General features: G+C 40.5%; 4 protein-coding genes and 1 long non-coding RNA gene across 9 annotated transcripts; 2 read left to right on the top strand and 3 right to left on the bottom strand.

Annotated features, from left to right (window-relative positions):
- The first annotated feature begins 641 nt into the window (after positions 1-641).
- LOC141827985 (uncharacterized) lies at positions 642-1,954 on the top strand. The gene is made up of 3 exons (XR_012601728.1): positions 642-809; positions 879-1,060; positions 1,137-1,954. It is a non-coding gene; the product is annotated as an uncharacterized LOC141827985 (long non-coding RNA).
- Positions 1,955-6,047: 4,093 nt separating this feature from the next.
- Positions 6,048-8,546, bottom strand: LOC141826437 (uncharacterized). The gene is made up of 4 exons (XM_074713680.1): positions 8,423-8,546; positions 8,216-8,329; positions 7,048-7,152; positions 6,048-6,499 (listed from the first exon to the last, which is right to left on the bottom strand). The coding sequence occupies exons 1-4, from the start codon at positions 8,520-8,522 to the stop codon at positions 6,249-6,251; spliced, it is 570 nt and encodes a 189-aa protein (XP_074569781.1). The 5' UTR covers positions 8,523-8,546; the 3' UTR covers positions 6,048-6,248.
- A 290-nt stretch (positions 8,547-8,836) lies between these two features.
- On the top strand, positions 8,837-10,878 carry LOC141826434 (adenosylhomocysteinase-like). Its single transcript, XM_074713673.1, has 3 exons — positions 8,837-9,547; positions 9,856-10,392; positions 10,470-10,878. Exons 1-3 carry the CDS (start codon positions 8,837-8,839, stop codon positions 10,677-10,679), a joined length of 1,458 nt encoding a protein of 485 aa, XP_074569774.1. The 3' UTR covers positions 10,680-10,878.
- A 9-nt stretch (positions 10,879-10,887) lies between these two features.
- LOC141826435 (F-box/LRR-repeat protein At3g48880-like) lies at positions 10,888-15,796 on the bottom strand. 5 transcript variants are annotated; one of them, XM_074713677.1, is made up of 2 exons: positions 15,577-15,796; positions 10,888-11,961 (listed from the first exon to the last, which is right to left on the bottom strand). In XM_074713677.1, the coding sequence occupies exons 1-2, from the start codon at positions 15,691-15,693 to the stop codon at positions 11,113-11,115; spliced, it is 966 nt and encodes a 321-aa protein (XP_074569778.1). In that variant the 5' UTR covers positions 15,694-15,796; the 3' UTR covers positions 10,888-11,112. The 5 variants fall into 5 exon arrangements, with proteins under 5 accessions (XP_074569778.1, XP_074569775.1, XP_074569777.1 ...); XM_074713674.1 differs by having other exon boundaries at positions 10,888-12,013; positions 15,581-15,796; XM_074713676.1 differs by having other exon boundaries at positions 10,888-12,777; positions 15,581-15,685.
- Positions 15,797-16,781: 985 nt separating this feature from the next.
- On the bottom strand, positions 16,782-18,855 carry LOC141826441 (small ribosomal subunit protein eS8-like). Its single transcript, XM_074713685.1, has 5 exons — positions 18,793-18,855; positions 18,644-18,716; positions 18,048-18,384; positions 17,147-17,319; positions 16,782-17,053 (listed from the first exon to the last, which is right to left on the bottom strand). Exons 1-5 carry the CDS (start codon positions 18,794-18,796, stop codon positions 16,972-16,974), a joined length of 669 nt encoding a protein of 222 aa, XP_074569786.1. The 5' UTR covers positions 18,797-18,855; the 3' UTR covers positions 16,782-16,971.
- Between the last annotated feature and the right edge of the window lie 245 nt (positions 18,856-19,100).

The following is a 19,100-nucleotide window of genomic DNA, read 5'->3' as shown; positions in this document are numbered from 1 at the left end:
GCTTTTAGTTATTATCGCTGTCGAAAAATAAAACTGTCTTATGAAAGTGTGAATGATTTACTTTTAAAAAATTAAAAATTTTATAAAAACAAAACACACACAAACAACAACAAAATCCAACTGTACAAAGTACATGCATTGATGAGTTTTCCGGGTCTCGAGCAGGATAAGGCGTTATGATTTCGGATACGACCAGCGAGTACGACGTCGAGTCCTCATCACCCTCAGGCCCTGCCCCACCATGTGGCACTCTCGTAATTACGGACGACGCCAGGGGTGTCCTCCGTACCGCCATGGGTCCACTTCCCGCGCACGACACGTTTCGACCACGGACTCGTCCGGACACGGCGCACCGTCCTTCCGTGTTCATTCGATCCCGCTAATCTGCCACCGGCTAATCGTCCCCCTACAGATTCACCCGCTCACGTACCTCGCACCACGTCGAGACAGAGAGGTCGAAGTACTCACCAGCGGAAAAGACAAAAGATTGTCGGAGACACTTTTCCGTTTTTTTTCGTCCTTTTTTTTTTAAAAAAATATTTTGTATATTGTTATTATTCGGCATTTGAAAATGAAATATTTAATCATCTTCGCCACGCCCCAATCCTCTTCGGTTAATAAAAGGACGGCCAACTGGCCGACGTATTCCTGGCCTCAGTCCATATTCTTCTTCTCCCCTCCTTAGCTTCTTCTTCAGTTTAGGGTTTGATCTGCTCTTCGCCTTTGCTCTCTTTGATTGTTTCCGGCGAGAAGTTCCTCTTTCTGAGGGTTCCGAACGGTGGAATTCCTAGTCGTGTTTATTTTAAACGGTTTGTTCTTCTGTCGATCGATATTTTGTTGCCTTTTTGAGCTTTGAACTGAGCGGATGTTTGCTGCAGCCTGCGGTAAGGGACTGTGTGATTTCTGCCTGTAGGCAGATCTGCTTGGTCGACAACGAGAGAGAGCACGTCGGTCCGCGATCATACTAGCAGTTATGGTTGTGTACTAGCGTGCTCTTTCTCGTTGTCAATTGGCTGCCTCGCCTGCGGTTGGGTTTGAACACGTTTTCGGCCTTCGAAAGGTTTGTCTTCGTTTCTCAGTTGGATCCTTGGTTGTTACTTGCTAAACAGCTTGTTCGTTTTTGAACTTCGGCCTAGATCTTCGCGTGTCATGGCGTTTGATTTGAAAAAAAACTCAGATAGGATGAGTTTGACCTTAAAGGAAGCGAAGAGTTTGCGGAAGCCTGCTATTTTTTGCCTTGTTTTTTCGAGGTTTGAAGCAGCATAATGGTCGAAGACGATATTTGTTTTTCTGTCGAATGTCTTAGCCTTAGACCTAAGCTTGATAGTCATCATTGTAAGCATATATGTCGAAGACAGTAGTGAGCTAGTCAAATGATCTGATACATCAATAATTCTATGCCCAGAAATCTCAACTTGTTCACTATTATACAATCGAACCACCCTTTTTGTTTGTATTTATTCAGGTAACTTTACTAGACTTGATTTGTCGATGCAATGTCAACTAGTAAATTTTCATGCTGCGTCACTACCTTGCTTATGTTTCTATTTTATGATCCAAACAAACAAATATTTTACATCCAGGATAACCTTGCATGTGGTGTATCCAAACTAGAAAAAAAACTTTAATTGCATTTTTTTCATATGTCATTTGCTATTCACTAAGGGCAAGTTACCCCAACCCTTGGACCTGTCATATAGACCTTCATTTTATAATGCTTCGACGAATTGTGCCATGTCTCAATGGAAGTATAGGATACAGCTAGACGAGGCTTCAACATTTTTGGTTATAAGATATGGTACAGTGAGGCCTTTTATGTTACTTTTGAATTTAAGTAACAAGTTATTTGTTTTTACATCCTTCACTCATACGTGAACGTTCTACATTTAACTTGTTGCATTTATGTTGGATGAGAAAGTTTGAAGGAAAATCTGTATTGTTGGTTTCAATTGGTGATATGCAATGCAGGGACTGAAATGGTTGATTACTGCTCCTAGGAATTTGTCAAACTTCTGGGTTTGTATTTTTTTTTCAGCTTATACTCTTTGATTTTATGCTTTACTGTTGCACGGTTATGGCCACGTTAGAGTTTATTTTGGTATGCGAACAAAGATAATTCAGGATGCTTGATGTCTATGTAATGCTAAATAATCAACAAGTTGGTAATACCAGTAAGCCAACTTTATTTTTTTAGCTTGATACGCTAAGTCCTTAATGTGCATACGCTGCTGTTGTTTACTTCTCATGTTGACATTTTCTTTGAGAAATTAACGTGAATAATAGTTGGCTTGTGTCAATTTCTTTCATCTACTGTATAGCATGCAAATGTTTGGCGTCGTGTGCGTTGTAAACAATATGTTTGGGAAATTGCTTCACTGGGGGATGTGGCAAGCATGATTTTTTCCCCCTAGAAGGTTAGATAATATAATTTGCTAGCAAGAATGGTCTTTATAAACCCACTAAAAGTTTTGTACTGACGACTTCCCTGTAACCTGGCCATTTTGTATGAGATCACCGTTGCTGGTTCATATTGTTGATATACAATCCAAGGACTGAAGTTTCTGATATGAGCTTTTATGTGAAACAGAAGATTTATGATTCTAGGAGCTTGTGACAGAGTTCTGGTTTTTTATTGTTTTTTCAGCTTATACTCTTTAATTGACTGCGTTAGCTTTTATTTTGGTATGTGGATAAAGGTAATTCAGAATGTTTGATGTACTATATAATGCTAAATAATTAACAAATAGAGAATGCCAGTAAGGCAACTTTTTTTTAGCTTGATACACATTAAGCCCTTGTTGTAACTGTGCGTACGCTTTTGGGTTTAGTTCTTTTGTTGACTTTTTCATTGAAAAAATAACTTGAATAATGGTTGGCCTGTGCCAAATTCTTTCATTTACTGCAGAGCATGAACTGAGAAATGCGGTAAGCGTGATTTTTTTCCCTGGAAGATTTGTGCTAGCATGAATTGTTTTATAAGCAACCTAAAAATTTTGTTGCTGGCTACTTCGATGTAGCCTAGATCACCAAGCAAGGTAACTAATTACCTAACTTAAGCTTTCGTAAGAACATCCAAAGTAATCATTCACTACCTTGTTAAATTTCAAGTCATGTCGTGCAAGTTAATTTTCATATCATTAGACCATTTTTGCTTCGCTGGTAAAAAGAACTATATTCTAAGTGTTTCTAGGTTTACCATGATAGTTTTCCCCTATATGCACTGAAATATTTGGTTTACATTCGTTATGTATGTTATGCTTAGCTCTTAGATTACATATAAATTACTTTAGACAGAAGTATACAGTTAACTATTGTATGTAACTACACCAGAGGAATTTATTGAAGTTTCTTCGTTGCACAAGAACTAATCCTCGGTAGGATATGACTATAGGATCAAAGTCATCATTTGACATAAATTTGAATAAACCTCCACATCCATTGCCCGTAATTTGAATATATACAATACATGCATCTAGGTACCACAAACACGTTTTGCAAGTTTAATTTGTTTATTTCCGTACAGTTTTTGCGATATGGAAAATTAGTGTCACATTCCATAATTTAGTCTAGTGCTTTATAGTAATGAAAGCTTAAGAGCTTGTCACAAATTTATTGTCATCTTAGCTTTGACAGAGTTTGAAATGTACTTGTTAGAGTCTTGTTATTCGGTAACTTCAAAGGAAAACTAGAATATATAATCTACTGTGATGGGAAATTCAATTTTATCACTTATATTTGAAGCCCACATGTCGAAGGGAAAAAATAATTCATATTACTAAGTTTAGGATTAAACTACTCAATTTTGTAGGTTCTCCAAGACATAAACATAATCTTGAAAATGAACAATTTGATGAATTGATGAGTTTTCTTATTTTTTGATGTGAAATATGGTTATATTTAAATTGGAAATTGATAACAATGTGCCTCTAGCATTATGGGTCTCTCATTTAGTGAAATTTTCACATTTAAGGTTTTAGAAATAATAGCCTTTTATTATCAACTAGTTCTTATATATACTACATTTTTAAATAATAAGTTTGGCCCTAGATGATACATAGACATGTGTGCAGTCTACTTTGTTGAATAATAGAGATGCAATCATTTCCTTCTCTCAACTTGGTACTAGGTTGGGTCCTCTTGGGAGATAAGTTTTCTCACTTCATTTTGCCTAAATTTCACCCTTATCTTGAGGTTCTTGCCTCCACCCACCGTTAACTCATCATTATTCTCGGAGTTCTATCATAGTTGAAATCCTTCAATAACGATCTCTCCAAGGTTGATTAAGTACGTACCTTGTCCTTGATATAAAAATTAACTAGGGTTTGTATGTTATCATCATGTTTTTCATCTTCTTTTGTCATGCTTCATCTAGAATGAGTTTAGTTATTATTTATCTCTTTTAATATCTCCCTTCGGTCATTGTCAGGTCTCTACTGATATTTTGTCCCTCTTGAAGTGACTTGATTGCAAACATTAATTTTCTCCTTAAAATATTCTTCTCCTTGCTTGGTTTGGATGCTGGAAGCTTAATCTTATTTCTATTTTTATCAATCTCTCTTGGTTGCTGTTTTGGAACGATATGTTCGTCACTTTTCTATTATCACTGCCGAGTAGAATTTAGGAGGTACTATACCTTGTTGACATACTGTTCTCATCTCTGGGACTTGGGTTGAAGATACTTGATCACTCTCAATACTAGTTGCTTGTACTAAAATAGATAATTATAAAATCATAAATCTCTCTCTATATTGGCATGATCTTTCATATTGTCACTTGGGAATCGTATTGATCATCTTTTAGGTGAAGAGGAACAAAGTTTGTTTCATTCATCGGTCAACATGATAATGTGGGCAATTGTGTTAAATTTTCTCTACTAAACAAGAGTAGTTCTAGTAATTGTAAAACACGTACCTATGTAATTTGTTAGTGTCGGATCTCATTTTGTCAAATTGGTGAATTGATTGACTGGTTTGGATCACTGCTGAGCAAACTACCATGCTTTTTTGGAATGAGTTCGCTGGTAGGTTTGAGTTCGCCCAGTTCTTTCTACGAGTACGAAATCAACTAACTCTATTGGATTTCTTACTTGGTCTTATCGATATATTTTCAATGCAATGCTTAAGATAGTTGTTTTTTTATAATTTAAATATTTAATTTTTTTTCAATTGATTAATTTTGGTGGTGAATCTATCTGGTCTCATGGAAAATGGAAAATTTTATTGATCATTGGGATAAATTAAAAATTATGATAGAAGTTTTTTTTATTAATCATCAGAATAAATTGAAAAGTGCAAATGGTGCGTGACGTTTTATTCTATTAGAATTATCTATTCTATTAGAGAAAATAAATGAATTTAAAGGAACATTTGTTGTTTAAATAAAGTTTCTTACCAGTGATAGGGTTTTTTAGGAGAGGAGAAAGAAAATCTTTCTCGTGTTAACAAAATAACTCTAGATCCAGAAAAAAAGCGGCAGTACTCCGACGGCGACGAGGGGGAGATTCGGCCACCCCCTTTATATATCGCGACCCGCTGCGTCCGCAGGCACACCGCGCCGGAGTTTGAGAAAATTGCATTCCAGCTGTTGTTTAAAAAAATTAAAAAAAATAGATTTACTATTTCAACGGTCCGGAGTGGGAGGAGAGGGCTGGGCGGTTAGAGTTGAGGAAAATTCTACGGATGTGAAAGAGGTTCATGTAGTTACACAGGTATTAAGTGCACGGATGGTGGATTCAATCTTAGGTTGTTACGTCAACAATATCACATGCCTATCATCTGTGTTACGTTATGGGAGAGAGGGGGGATACATTTGCTGCTTTGAAAATGGAATTATATGTCCACGTTGGTATACAAAATTGATGAAATTATATATAATCATTAATGATCCCGAACCAATAGCATGAATGCGAACAATAAATTAAAAACATTATATGTAACATTGACATTGCTTGTTTTGTTTCCTCGCGAAAATATTAGCTGCACTTCTAACCAGCCAGTCTGTCAATATAAAAAAAAAGGAAAAAAAACTTTCAAGAAATGCTAACGTTTCATATTATTATAAAAAATAATTTAAATATTTTCTTACTCTCAATCCCCCGCACATCACAAAATATTACATGATTTGGAGGTGTGTTTAACTTTTGATTCAAGTGCAGTAATCTTGGACCATGACAACATTTGCAGATCACTGCTAGAAAAGAGATATTGAGAAAATTACAGAATGATCAACGCTACAACAAAGTCTCTAACTTAAGATTCTTCTTTTCTTCTCTGAGCAATTATCTGCTCTTCTCGTGCACGCTTAGCGGCAAGAGCTTCATCGTCAAGCACTTGGATTGGAGACCACTCCGGCAGGCTCCAGTTAGACTTCCCTTCTCTGATACCGGAGAGGCTCTTGATGAAACTCTGAAAGTAAGGCCTCAGCTGTATCGTAGTAAAGTCTACAGCTGTTCCAGCAGCTGCGAAAAGGAGAGCATATTTAGCTGCTCCAAGTTGGCCACCTGCAATGTTGAATTGATCAGTTATTCAGTTTAAGAATACTTGCTGAATGAGGTAGATTATCGAAGTTGAATATGTTGTCACAGAAGAGAGTCTTCACTGAAAGTGACAGCAATTATGGATCTAGCCTACATCCATTTTTACTGAGCAAACAAACTTCAAGAAGAGAAACAAATAATTTAGTATGATAAGCAATTTCTATACAAGAGCGCATGGGCTCAACAAGGATCTGTATGGAGAACATCGGAGCCAGGAAATAAAAGAGATTCATCTGGGTCTTAACTGCCAAATTTTGAGAAAAATAGTTCGCATGTGCATCTGGCCAAGATTTTGATAAAAAAGAAAGAAAAACCTGCATGTTAAGACAAGTGAGGGAAAAAAAAATCTGAATGGCAAATCTTGATCAGTTCCTTTTAATGATAACTGCCCTATTCATTGACTTGGATTCTATTATGCCCAGATCTTTCAGCATAAACTTTTGATCTTTGATGAGTTAACGCAAGTTCATATTCCAAAAGGAAAGAAAGAAAGATGGCTAAAAAAAGACTACCTTGCAATCTTCCAAGAATTGCTCCACTTGCAAATCCTCCCACCATTGAATTCATAAGATCATCAGGGTCTGAAGCCCGAGCATCACGTGCAAGTTCACGTGCACCTAAATAAACCATTATGTTATGTTTATGGAAATCAGCATACACCACAAAAAAATCAGTGCAAGATAAAAGCAGCTAATGAAGCTAATGCCAATTTAATTGGTGGGCATCAGTACAGAATTCAAAACTGTGATGCAAAAGACCATTACCATAGTCCTAGAGCATAAAGTCTTCTGTTGTTAAATGCATCCCATATTCTATTATATACATCCATTTCAAAGCTTAAGTTTACCCTTTTTCAAGAACGTTTATTTTTATTCTTGTGCTATAACTTGTACCATAAGAAATGCTTCTCACTGTTTCACTTGTACTTTTCTCACAACAAAGAAGGCAATTAATTATTTTAATGTCCTCTCTTGTTACATTCATTGAGAATCGTAATCACGTCCCGGGGCATAACTGAGTTGGTTATGATGGAGCAGATTTGCAGAAAAAGACAAGGGTTCGAATCTCGGTGAAGCTGAGCAATACTCTCCTCCGTCGTGATCAACTGCAGTTTTTCAATTTACCTCCTCATAGATGGTTGTGGGACCGACCGTGTGATGCCGTTAGGGTGGTGGATTCTATCTTTTTTACAAAAGAGAACCGTAATCACATATATGAAAAATTATGCAATGATCCTGGCAACTAATTAGTGTGTGGAATTCAGAGAAAGGTGTTAATCTTCAAATTGTAGAGGTTAAGGAACTAGAAAAGGACAAATGGCAAAGATAAACATGAGAAGAAAGGAAGAGTGATAAGTAACAGGAAGAAAGGGCACAATGAAGTTTCTTTCAAGTAATAGTGAGAGTTAGCAGTAGCCTAGATGACACCACTACCCCCATCTGTTACACCCATAGCTGCACCTACTTTTTTTATACAAAGTTTCTCCATTGGATGTTCAGTGAATTTGGCGATTCAATGGTAGGAATTGATGAATAATTGATCTAACAACTATGCGAGAAAAAAATCTTCAATAACATTCTGGCATAGTTGATCGACTAGGAACTAAGCTGTATCTAGTTTATTCCATTTCCCACCAAAATTTTCCAAATAAACAACAACACATGAGGTCGAAAGACTTACTGCAGTAGCATCCCGTGACGATGGCGAAATTGGCCGCTACGGATGCTGCGGTGACACCGACACCAAGAGCTTTCCTGTGCTTCGAGATCAAACCAGCTCCTCCACCGACGACCCCTGAAATCAATCGAATCGGGTCGCATCGAATCATTGATCGGGAAGGGAATAACTATGTTGTCAGTTCCAAAGGAAAGGGGAGAGGGGGCAAACCGGCGAGTAGGGTGGAAACGATGATGCGCTGCTTCCAGCCCTCCGAGGATCTACTGTCGTAGGCGCCCGTGGACGTCCCCTCCGACGATATCTCCGTCATCGCACCAGCGAACGGAGAACCGAGAAGGTTGGGCGCCGGCGTCGCCGTAACAATTGAAGTAATATAGCGGACGCTTTCCAGTGTGGGCCGTGGGCTTGATCCAGCACGGCCCACAGCGATCGCAGTGGACCGGACCGGAACGGTCCATTGTCGTCAACTCGACCGCCAAATCCGGCGTCACATTCTGCGCCGGATGCAACTCCGCATCATCTCCACCGTCGAATTCCTCCGAAGTCATCTATATAAGCACGAAGATCCAGTTGGTCATCTTCGTGCACTTTCTTCGCCTGATCCGTCGATCCAAAGCAAGCAGAATGGCTTTGATCGTGGAGAAGACGTCGTCGGGCCGCGAGTACAAGGTGAAGGACCTCTCCCAGGCTAACTTCGGCCGCCTCGAGATCGATCTCGCCGAGGTGGAGATGCCCGGCCTCATGGCTTGCCGCGCCGAGTACGGAGCCGCCAAGCCCTTCGCCGGCGCCCGCATATCTGGCTCCCTCCATATGACCATCCAGACGGCTGTCCTCATCGAGACCCTCACTTCGCTCGGCGCCGAGGTCCGCTGGTGCTCCTGCAACATCTTCTCCACCCAGGACCACGCCGCGGCCGCCATCGCGCGCGACTCCGCCGCGGTATTCGCCTGGAAGGGAGAGACCCTCACCGAGTACTGGTGGTGCACCGAGCGCTGCCTCGACTGGGGCGCCGACGGCGGCCCTGATCTTATCGTCGACGATGGCGGCGACGCCACCCTCCTCATCCACGAGGGCGTCAAGGCCGAAGAGGAGTACGAGAAGTCGGGCAAGCTGCCAGATCCAGCCTCCACCGACAATGCCGAGTTCCAGATCGTGTTCGGGATCATCCGAGATGGGCTCAAGACCGACCCCAAGAAGTACCACCGAATGAAGGAGCGGCTTGTGGGCGTGTCGGAGGAGACCACCACTGGTGTTAAGCGGCTCTACCAGATGCAAGCTAGCGGTACCCTTCTCTTCCCCGCCATCAATGTGAACGATTCCGTCACCAAGAGCAAGGTGACTTTTCTAGACCTATCTTGATGTTTGTGCTTTTCAAGCCAGATCTGCATTTTTTTGTTTCTCGATCTAGATCTGTTTTATCAGATTTTACCTCAAAACTAAATTTGCTGTTTCTTATTTCGATCTGATACTTTATGCAATTCGGATTTGGCTTTCGAGATCGGAAATCTTTTACCTTGTTGTCAATATTTTAATAGCTCGCCATTTCTTCTCCATTCTCATAGTTAGGCATCGCTTATTTGGAGAAATTTGATCCTAAATTTCTGTTTTCCACTCATGTTGGTCTTGCGGCGCTTGGATAACAGTTCGACAATCTATACGGATGCCGCCACTCTCTCCCTGATGGCCTGATGAGGGCCACCGATGTTATGATCGCCGGCAAGGTCGCGGTGGTCTGTGGCTACGGGGATGTCGGCAAGGGCTGCGCTGCTGCTCTCAAACAAGCCGGTGCTCAGGTCATCGTCACCGAGATTGACCCCATCTGTGCTCTTCAGGCCCTAATGGAGGGCATTCCTGTTCTCACTTTGGAGGATGCTCTTTCCGAGGCTGATATCTTCGTGACCACCACCGGAAACAAGGACATCATCATGGTCAGTCACATGCGGAAGATGAAGAACAATGCCATCGTCTGTAACATTGGCCACTTCGACAATGAGATCGACATGCACGGGCTGGAGACTTACCCGGGCGTCAAGCGCATCACCATCAAGCCCCAGACCGATCGCTGGGTGTTCCCTGATACAAACACCGGCATCATAGTGCTTGCCGAGGGGCGTCTTATGAACCTTGGTTGTGCCACAGGCCACCCCAGCTTCGTAATGTCCTGCTCCTTCACCAACCAGGTACTGTCATCAACTGATACCTTAAATACTTCCCTTACAGCTTTATGGCATATGATTTAGAAACAATATTAATACAGGTGATAGCACAGCTCGAGTTGTGGAAGGAGAAGAAGACAGGGAAGTACGAGAAGAAAGTTTATGTGCTACCTAAGCATCTGGATGAGAAAGTGGCAGCTCTTCACCTTGGCAAGTTGGGAGCCAAGCTCACCAAACTCACTCCATCACAAGCTGAGTACATCAGTGTTCCGGTGGGGGGACCTTACAAGCCTGCTCACTACAGGTATTAGGATGCTAATGCTGGATATTAGAAGAAACAGAGAAAACTGGGAGTGTCCAGGGGATCCACGGAATGAATTTGTTTGTTTAGCTTGCTTATTGTTTGGTTTGCAATTTTTGCTGAGTTACCTAACGATATTGGTTCGTTTTGAATTTCTCGATGTAATTGCCAGGGAAGCAATTGTCTCTGGCTCCACTTAATTAGTTGCAAGACACCTATCTTTGTTCATGTAATTTGTCATGCACTGAGCATCCTACATTCTCGTATTGAAAATCATATACAAGAAAAGATCAGTCAAAATACAAAAACAAAAAAAACAAGACCAACTGTACATTATTACATACCTACAAAATAATATATTTCTTAATTAGTTTTACCAATATATATATATATATACCAAGCAGCAGTTCAGAAAATATCTATCCCCATCTTCCCCTTCACGTCTAAAACAGAAAGCTCTCGGTCCAGCATTCGGAACACGAACCTGGATCCTTGCAGTAGAGGAACCACTGCAAGCTGGAACCCTTCTCGATCACATCCTGCGTCAGATTCATGCCGATGTCCATCTCGTCGACGAACTTGGAGTGGCAGATGTCCAACTTCTTCAGCTGCTTGCACCCGTCCAAGATCAACACCAGCGCCTCCACCGTCACCACGCACCGCGTCATCTGCAGCAACCACAGGCCCGGGAAGTTCTCCACCATGGCGGCGGCCTCCCCCGCACCAATCCTCGTCAGCAGATTCAGCGCCCGTATGTTCTTGCACATGAGGCCGAGGTCTCTCAGCGCGATCGCGGTGGCCGTCCGGTGAATCAGCGCGCGGAAGCACGCCAATTGGCTCCAGTGCGGTAACAGGGCAGCCAAGGTGCCGAGGGGGAAGGCGGACCGCAACGGGAGGGAGACCGCGCGAAGCCGGGGAGTCCGGCGCGCGAAGTCCACCAAGGAGGAGTCCGGCATCGCGACGTAACTCGGCGCGATGAAGATCTTCCAGCAATCGTAGGAGGCGGGGCGGGAGAGGACGACGGAGAGGAGCGTGGCGTACTGCTGCTTGGAGGCGCCTCGGAGATGGTCGAGCGGGCGGAGGTCGAGGGTGCCTCTGGAGAGGAAGAGCTCCATGCAGGCGGCGGTCTGCCAGGCGCGGCAGACGCGGGAGGCGACGATGACATCGTCCATGATCAGGAAGTGGAAGATATTGGCCAGCACATCGGGGAGCAGCTCCTCCCACCGACTGCAGCCGGTGGAGGGATGGGAGGTCTCGCCCAGCTCTGTGGGCAATGCCACCGCTTCATCCTGCTGCATTCCAAAGATGACGATGCGATGAGGATCATTTTGATGAGGTTTTCTTCTGTGAAAGTTTAAACAAGTCAAAACTGGATTAGCACTTGAACTGGCAAATAAATTGCAGATGTCAAACACCACTAGATTTTTTTCCCCAGAGTTCATGTCTGCGCCGACAGTCAGAAGCACGAAGATTCAGTCAATGCGGAGGTTATGATCCCGATTGGCGGCTGATCTACTTGAATAAGCAACTAAAATAAAACTAGATTATAATCAAGAATGTGGGTTTTACCATACGTATCGCAATGATAATCTGCCTTCAACACAGTTCATTTTTGAAGCTTTTCATTTTTAAGAAAAAATAAAATGGCAAGAGAGACCGCCACCACTATTTATGTATTAATCTTAAAAACTTCAAGTATATACTTGAGAAATGAAGAAATTGACTAAGAGAAACCTAACAGAAGTTCAATAATTCAAGCATTATGGGAATTCAAAACATAAGACCGAAGGATAAAGTACCATTATGGGAATTGAAAACACTAGATTCAATATATTCTTTACCTCCAGCAGCCTTAAACCTCATTGATCAATTGACAATACCCCCATCTAGTATCGATCAATTATCGAAATTTATCATCCACTTCTAAAACGATTCTCCAACTACAACTGATGCCATTTTAAAGATCTCAACGAATCTATTGCATCACTGATTTTGAGATCAGCTTGCTTCTTTAAGAAAAAAATATTACAGTAGGGTTGCCACCTTCAGATCATCATTGAGCCATTAAACCTTCATCATTTTGTCATTTGCCAAGAGCCTCCTCACATCTGCAGAAAAAAATACCAAATAAAATGTCCCAGTCCACACTAATACCATTCATGTTTAGAGCTTCAATATCCCTTATCAATCCTCACGCTTCTTCATGCCACAAAATAGAATGCAACAACTGACATTATCCACTCCAATTGCTTTGTCCTCCATCTCATCCATGATCGCTAAAGTAGACCTAAGAAGCACCAACCCTCACAAAAAATGTGCAAAAATGCATTTTAGCTTGCTCTATTGAAAGTTAGATCTCTTTCGTCATTTCGTTGGACAACTTGCATGCATGATGAGGGTTCTCATGATGCATCAAGTGGTCATAGTGTGAGCAATTCTCTTTTGACATCTCAGTTACAAGCTGCAGGGCATCCAAAAAGAACTTTGCAAAATGTAAGCATTAGGTTACCACAACTAGCTGAAATCTCAGGATCAACATCTCATGGAAGAAAATGTCCAAAGCAATGAGATTCTGTGATTTCTTGAATCCCAAAAGAACAGAGAGCAGGAAGAACAATGCAGATGTAGCTTTCAGAAGATAGCACAAGCCTTGGAAGCTCGCCCACGAGCACAGAATGCTCTCAAGAATGAGTTAAACTCGTTAATGTCGAAGGATAGATTGATGGTCGCGCAACCCTCTTGACACACTCAAACACGAGTGTTTGATCAAAAGAACGGAACTTTGCAATGCAAGAGAGGGCAATCTCCACTACCATCCATTGGCCATTGTTTTAAAACATCCGGTTAATTTGTTATGTTCTCCTGAATTTTTCTTGTTTGGATCAGTAACTAGTCTCAGTCTCTTCCGTAGTTAACTGCTGCCTAGTTGCCTACCCATTACCTTGGCATTAGGCTGCCCCCCCCCCCCCCCCCCCCTACCACCTAAAACTATTTTTTTCTTACCTTGATTCTACCAGAAAATTATTACAGCCAAAATAATCAGTAGTATTTAGCGTTGCAAGATTCTAATGGTTGGTAATTAGTACATCGAGCGACTTTGAGAATTCTTGTCATAGCTGGTAATGAAGTAAAAAAGTTGCCAACAAATACTCAAAATTATGTAACTCAAAACAAGGTGGTTATTAACAAAACTAACTTTTATTTCCATTTTAATGAGAAGATTCCAAGCGCTGAATAAGTGATTACTATAAAGTTAAAATGCTTGAATTTTGTTAAACAATGGAAAACCAAATTTTACAAGGATTATCAACATTCTATGATTCTAAATGCTGGACATGTGTCTTCTAACGGATCATCCTTCTAATAAACAGTGAAACCAGCTTGCCAAGTATTGATACTGTTTTCTTAAATTTAGCAAAAAATTACCCACATGTACAAATTTCATGCAAAACCAATATTGAATTATATATATGGTACAACATAACATTATTCATCTAAGAATCATCTAAGTTCCTTGCATCCATCACTAAAAAGTCCAATCTTCACATAGTTTCCTATATATTTATAGTATTTTAATGGTCTGTAACAGATCTAAGCCATCACCAAATGCTACTTCTATGAGTCTACACTGGCAGATGGTCTAGTGCTGCCTTTAAGAAAACTTTGGGAACTATAAATTCCTGGATAGAATTCTTTTTAGTATCAAACATAAAAATAACAAAAATAATAATGGCTAGATATTACTATTTATCAGAAACTGACTTATTTGTAACCTATAATCCAAAAGTTCCAACCTACTGTTCGTTTATTGACACTTATCATAACCAAGTGAATTCAACACTTTGGATCAAGCCACTAGGACCAAAACTTCATGAAAATTTTCCCTAGTTATATCTAAAAATTAAACCCTATGTAGATCTAGATTCAACCACCTCCATATAGAACATTCTCATGAAAAAATGTACAGACCAAAATCTGAAGTTCAGATATCAGATGAATAGCCAGGTCCTTTGTTCAGTGAGGTCATTTGACCCCACTTTTTTAAATATTTTTTAATTCCATATGTAGTTGAAAAGTATTCATTAGGATGTAAATAAAATAAAGTATAATAACTCTAATTATCTCTTTCAAGGTTGAGGCGCTTCTAAGATTAGATTCTAATGACTGTTAAGTACAAAACAGAAGAGTATCTCATATTGACAAACAAAACAGAAGAATACCTCATATTGACAATGACATTATTTATTTATTATAACAAATCAAGATGATCTCCCCCCTAATTGCAAAATGATTTTTTATTATCTTTAAACCAATTTGAATACTTCTCTATCACTATGCTAATTCATTTTATCTTTACATCTTGGTTTAACATATATGTCATATTCACGGTTTGTTGTCATCAGTGGTCATGCCAAAAGAAATCTGAACTAGTACCTTAAATTATCTCAAATTTGTATAGTATCTAAGGAGAAAGTTAATTCTCTTAAATCATATTATTTTCTAAAAAAAGAAATCAAAGATACCACCATAACAAACAAGGTGAATAATCGTTATAAGAGAATATTAGTAGAAATCCATTTACCATAATTATACGAAAATGAACCTTCTTTGAGTAAAACTTGCAAAATAAAGATATAATTTCGTGAAATAGTTGCAAGAAAGATGTCTCGCGAATAAGCAAGTCCATTTCATCAAAACAACCAGCACTATTTTTGGTTCCCGCTTCGGACTGATATGGGCACACATGCAGAACCATTGAGACAACAGATTATTGAGTAATAAAAACATGAGAGAGAAAAAAAATCGAAATAGACAGTCAAGCATCGATCCAACCGACATTAGAAGAATTGACAAGGACGGAAAGTAGAAGAATTAGGTAAGAAACCAACAAAGAGGAAGAGACCAACCAACCCTAATTCGACACCAAAGTCGGGAGATGAAAGCGGATCCGCAACGCGGTAGAAGTGATCCACATAGACCGATTGTCGTCCCCAAATGGAAGGGGAGGAACTAGTGCAGTCCATAGAAGCAGGAAGCGACGGCGAAACCGAGGAGAAAGACCGCCGAAGGAAAGAGGAGGAATGCGAGGCGACGGGCACGCGAAGGGAAGAAGAAAGGCAAGGGAACCGAACGCTTTAATCGAGTTAGCTCCGCGTTTACTTGTTGACTTTTGAAAAGGTCCCACCAATCGATTATTCTCCAACGGTACTGTAGTTCCTAAAAAGGAGAAGAAATTTACCAAGTTGAATTAAGATTTCAATTTAATTTGGTTTCTTTCGAATTAATATTCTATAGTTTGGTTCAGTTTTAATTTTATTTTTAACATTAGCAAATTATAATGCTATGTTGCACGAGGAATCCATGATCCGTACGCGACACCTGCGACCAACCGTTGCTGTCGCCGCCCTCGTCGAGCCGACCTCTCCCTCGGGCGCGATCGACGCGCAGCTCGCCGACGCTCGCCACTGTCGACCGCAATCGGGTCGGATTCCGACCAAATCACGATCGAAGACCGGCCGAGGAAGGATCGTTGTGCAACGGCAACCCATCCTTTGCCGTCCGACGATCGCGAATTGGCTGGAAACAAGGTCAATCGCGGTTGGCAACTCGCGCGCTACTGCCGACCGCGATCAACCCTATTTCTGACAGTGGGGCCGCGTCGCGTGTCAATCATGACCGAATCGACGACGTAGCCGAACGGGACGGGGCAGGATGGAGCGCGCACCACTACTGACCGCGATCAGCCCTGTTTCCGACTAAATTCGTCGAATTCCAACCACTATCCGACCAAAATCTGCAACCAAACAGAGCACCGACGAACAGCACATCGATCACAACCAAGTCAACGATCGACAATAGTTGAACAGGACAATGAGAACAGTGATGAATCACAACATCACGGCACGAGTCGCCCAGAATAGCATTCTAGTTCACTTGTAATGAAGTTAGATAATATTTGGACCATTAAAAATTATTGAAGCAAAAAAGATAAAAATAGTTAAATTTTACAAAGTTAACTTAGTTGGTTTGGCATATTTTATAAAATCCATCTAAACTTCTCAATTTATTCTTATTATTCTGATAATCGATAAAAAAAATTCATGAAATCGAATTATCAAAGGATTTGAACGAGATTGATTAAAAAAAGACTTGAGTTAATGTTATCAAAGTGGCCATCACAGGCCAGTGTCAAAACTTTCACAAGCAAATAAATCTCAATCTCAAAGGATTGAGAAGAATAAGGACTCAACAAGAGCAATTTGAAATCAACTAGAGAAAACAAAGAACCGAATGCTAATTACTTATGCAGCTCCTGCTCCCTTGCCCTTTTTCTTCTGGATCTTCTTCATGTAGAACTCGAGTTCCTTTCCTTCTAATATGTAGCTGAGTATTGAAGATAGCAACAGGCCAAAATTAGGATGGAGTAGAGAAAGGATATCGACAAAGGCAGATTAAATTTGATAGAATTCTGCTTACCCATCAGCTCTACCACACTGGCCAGGGCGAGAGGAGATGGCGGCCAACAGCCTTCCGGTACCAAATTGATCCTCAATGTGAGGATCAAGTTTCCGATCCTGCTGCCTCTTTTCCAACTTCCTCAATACATGGCTGCTCTTCTTTACTTCTGCAGTAGGTTCACCTTCTTGCCCCTATCAGACGTCGATAGTTTACACAATAAGAAGCACCAAGAATAATCTGAAATTTATGTGTACGGTTTGGCTAAGAAGCTAAGCAAGTGAGATGGTTTGGCTAACAAGCTAGTCATGTAAGATTGGATGCTTAAATCAAACATGACCAAGATATACTAAGCGGAAGAGACAACAAATCTCTATAAAGTACACTTGAGATCATTGGTGCTCACACCGTGTGAGGCCGCTGAGGTGGCAGATTCCATCTTATGTTGAAGCATAGGTATAGGCATGTGATGATAAATTCTAGGTATCACAAAAATAAATAAATATTTTTTCAAATATGTAAATCAATCAAATAGAACAATAAGGACTTGTGTTTAAGCTTATGATGATGCATAGCATAGAAAAACATTATATTAACATTCACTTTCATGATGAATAGAATAGCTTGTCTCAAGGGTAAAAATAGAAAAGAAATCCCATCTCTTCTTTTGCAGAGTATATTTTAATCCTTAAACCCAAGTTTGTAACCTCAAAAGTACCAATTAATGTCAAACTTGGGACATTTTTAATGATGAATCAGCAAAACAAGCAAACTCAAGCTAGTAAATCATAATTCTATGTGTGCATAAATTTTGCAACTACAATGTTTTCATATCGATTTAGTAAAACCAGATTGAACATACACACAAAGTTCCATGTGGGAATGCTGATTAGAGAGAAAAAGGATAGAACAAAAAATCTACCTCAGTTGTGTCTTTCTTGGCAGCTGAGGCAGACTTCTTCTTCTTTCCAAGCTCAACCCCATAATGCTGGAGATACCACGCCTTGAATGGGGCTGCATCCACCTGGACAATGGCACTCTTAACAAGGGTTTGTGTCCTCACAAGCTCGTTGTTTGAAGCATTATAGACCACATCAAGGATACGAGTCTTGCGTGTTACGGCCTCACTTCCCCATGAATAATTCCCAGTATCCAACCTGAGAGCCCTCCATTTTACATTGCCTCCTCGGACTCTTACTCTTCTCACAGTCTTATTGCTGGAAAGTTTTGTGTTTGCAGGTTGCCTTCCCAACTCATACCTTTTAACAGTATAAAAAAAAGAAAATTAAATTTGAGATCCAAAATAAAGCAGAAATTTTTTTGTGAGAAGATCGTAAACAGAACATTTACCTATATCCAGGATAAGAAATTCAAAAGCGAAATAAAGCAGATCGAAGGTAAAAATAAATTATCAAGTACGAAGATTTTTCATAGGAAATCAAGAACAACAACAGATCCGAATACCCAACTGGAAGAATTAAAACGAAAGAAAGTGGTTTCCCGTGACAAGATGCTTACTTTCTCTTCTTCCTCCAGGCCTTCTTTTTACCTCCGGTAGCGCGCCTCTTGTGCATGGAGTCCCGTGAGATACCTGCGAGCATAATCGCGCCATCAGCGCCAGCATGGACGAAGCTAAACAACAAAGGTCTAGGGTTCTTGATCCATACCCATCTTGGCAGAGCAGTAGAGAAACGCTGTCGAACACTTCGCGCCCCGCCTCTTCTGAGCACTTGGCCGTCTTCTCGCCTGCACTCCCACAAATCATTATATAACGCTCCAATCCCTAACCCTATTTCACCGGCCCATGCACCTGACGAAAGCCTGTTAAGAGCCCATAAGCCTATTAACAATTGGAGCCCATAAGCCTACAATACGAACCATTTTTATTTTAAATTGTTATAACAAAGAGTAATTGATCAAAATTACTTAAGTATTTTTAAAATATGAATTATTTTGTAATATTTTATAAAAATGA

This window comes from Curcuma longa, chromosome 4, assembly GCF_044706935.1.
Source record: "Curcuma longa cultivar G26 ecotype Majalengka, Jawa Barat chromosome 4, ITB_CL_G26_1.1, whole genome shotgun sequence".
Taxonomy (NCBI): Eukaryota; Viridiplantae; Streptophyta; class Magnoliopsida; order Zingiberales; family Zingiberaceae; genus Curcuma; species Curcuma longa.
The sequence above is the reverse complement of the archived record's forward strand: the minus strand, read 5'-3'. Positions and strand labels throughout refer to the sequence as shown.

Bases quoted from the DNA above. Each gene is read 5' to 3' on its own strand.
- LOC141826437 (XM_074713680.1), bottom strand. From the start codon at position 8,522: ATGACGGAGATATCGTCGGAGGGGACGTCCACGGGCGCCTACGACAGT. The intron at 8,330-8,422 runs GTTTGCCCCCTC...GATTGATTTCAG, and splicing joins CGTTTCCACCCTACTCGCCG to GGGTCGTCGGTGGAGGAGCT. The intron at 6,500-7,047 runs GTAGTCTTTTTT...TCAACATTGCAG, and splicing joins AATTCTTGGAAGATTGCAAG to GTGGCCAACTTGGAGCAGCT.
- LOC141826434 (XM_074713673.1), top strand. From the start codon at position 8,837: ATGGCTTTGATCGTGGAGAAGACGTCGTCGGGCCGCGAGTACAAGGTG. The intron at 9,548-9,855 runs GTGACTTTTCTA...CTTGGATAACAG, and splicing joins ATTCCGTCACCAAGAGCAAG to TTCGACAATCTATACGGATG. The intron at 10,393-10,469 runs GTACTGTCATCA...ATATTAATACAG, and splicing joins CCTGCTCCTTCACCAACCAG to GTGATAGCACAGCTCGAGTT.
- LOC141826435 (XM_074713674.1), bottom strand. From the start codon at position 15,693: ATGGACTGCACTAGTTCCTCCCCTTCCATTTGGGGACGACAATCGGTC. The intron at 12,014-15,580 runs GTTGGTTGGTCT...AAACTTTCACAG, and splicing joins GACTTTGGTGTCGAATTAGG to AAGAAAACCTCATCAAAATG.
- LOC141826441 (XM_074713685.1), bottom strand. The intron at 17,320-18,047 runs GTAGATTTTTTG...GACGTCTGATAG, and splicing joins CCAAGAAAGACACAACTGAG to GGGCAAGAAGGTGAACCTAC. The intron at 17,054-17,146 runs GTAAGCAGAATT...TTCAATACTCAG, and splicing joins CAGTGTGGTAGAGCTGATGG to CTACATATTAGAAGGAAAGG.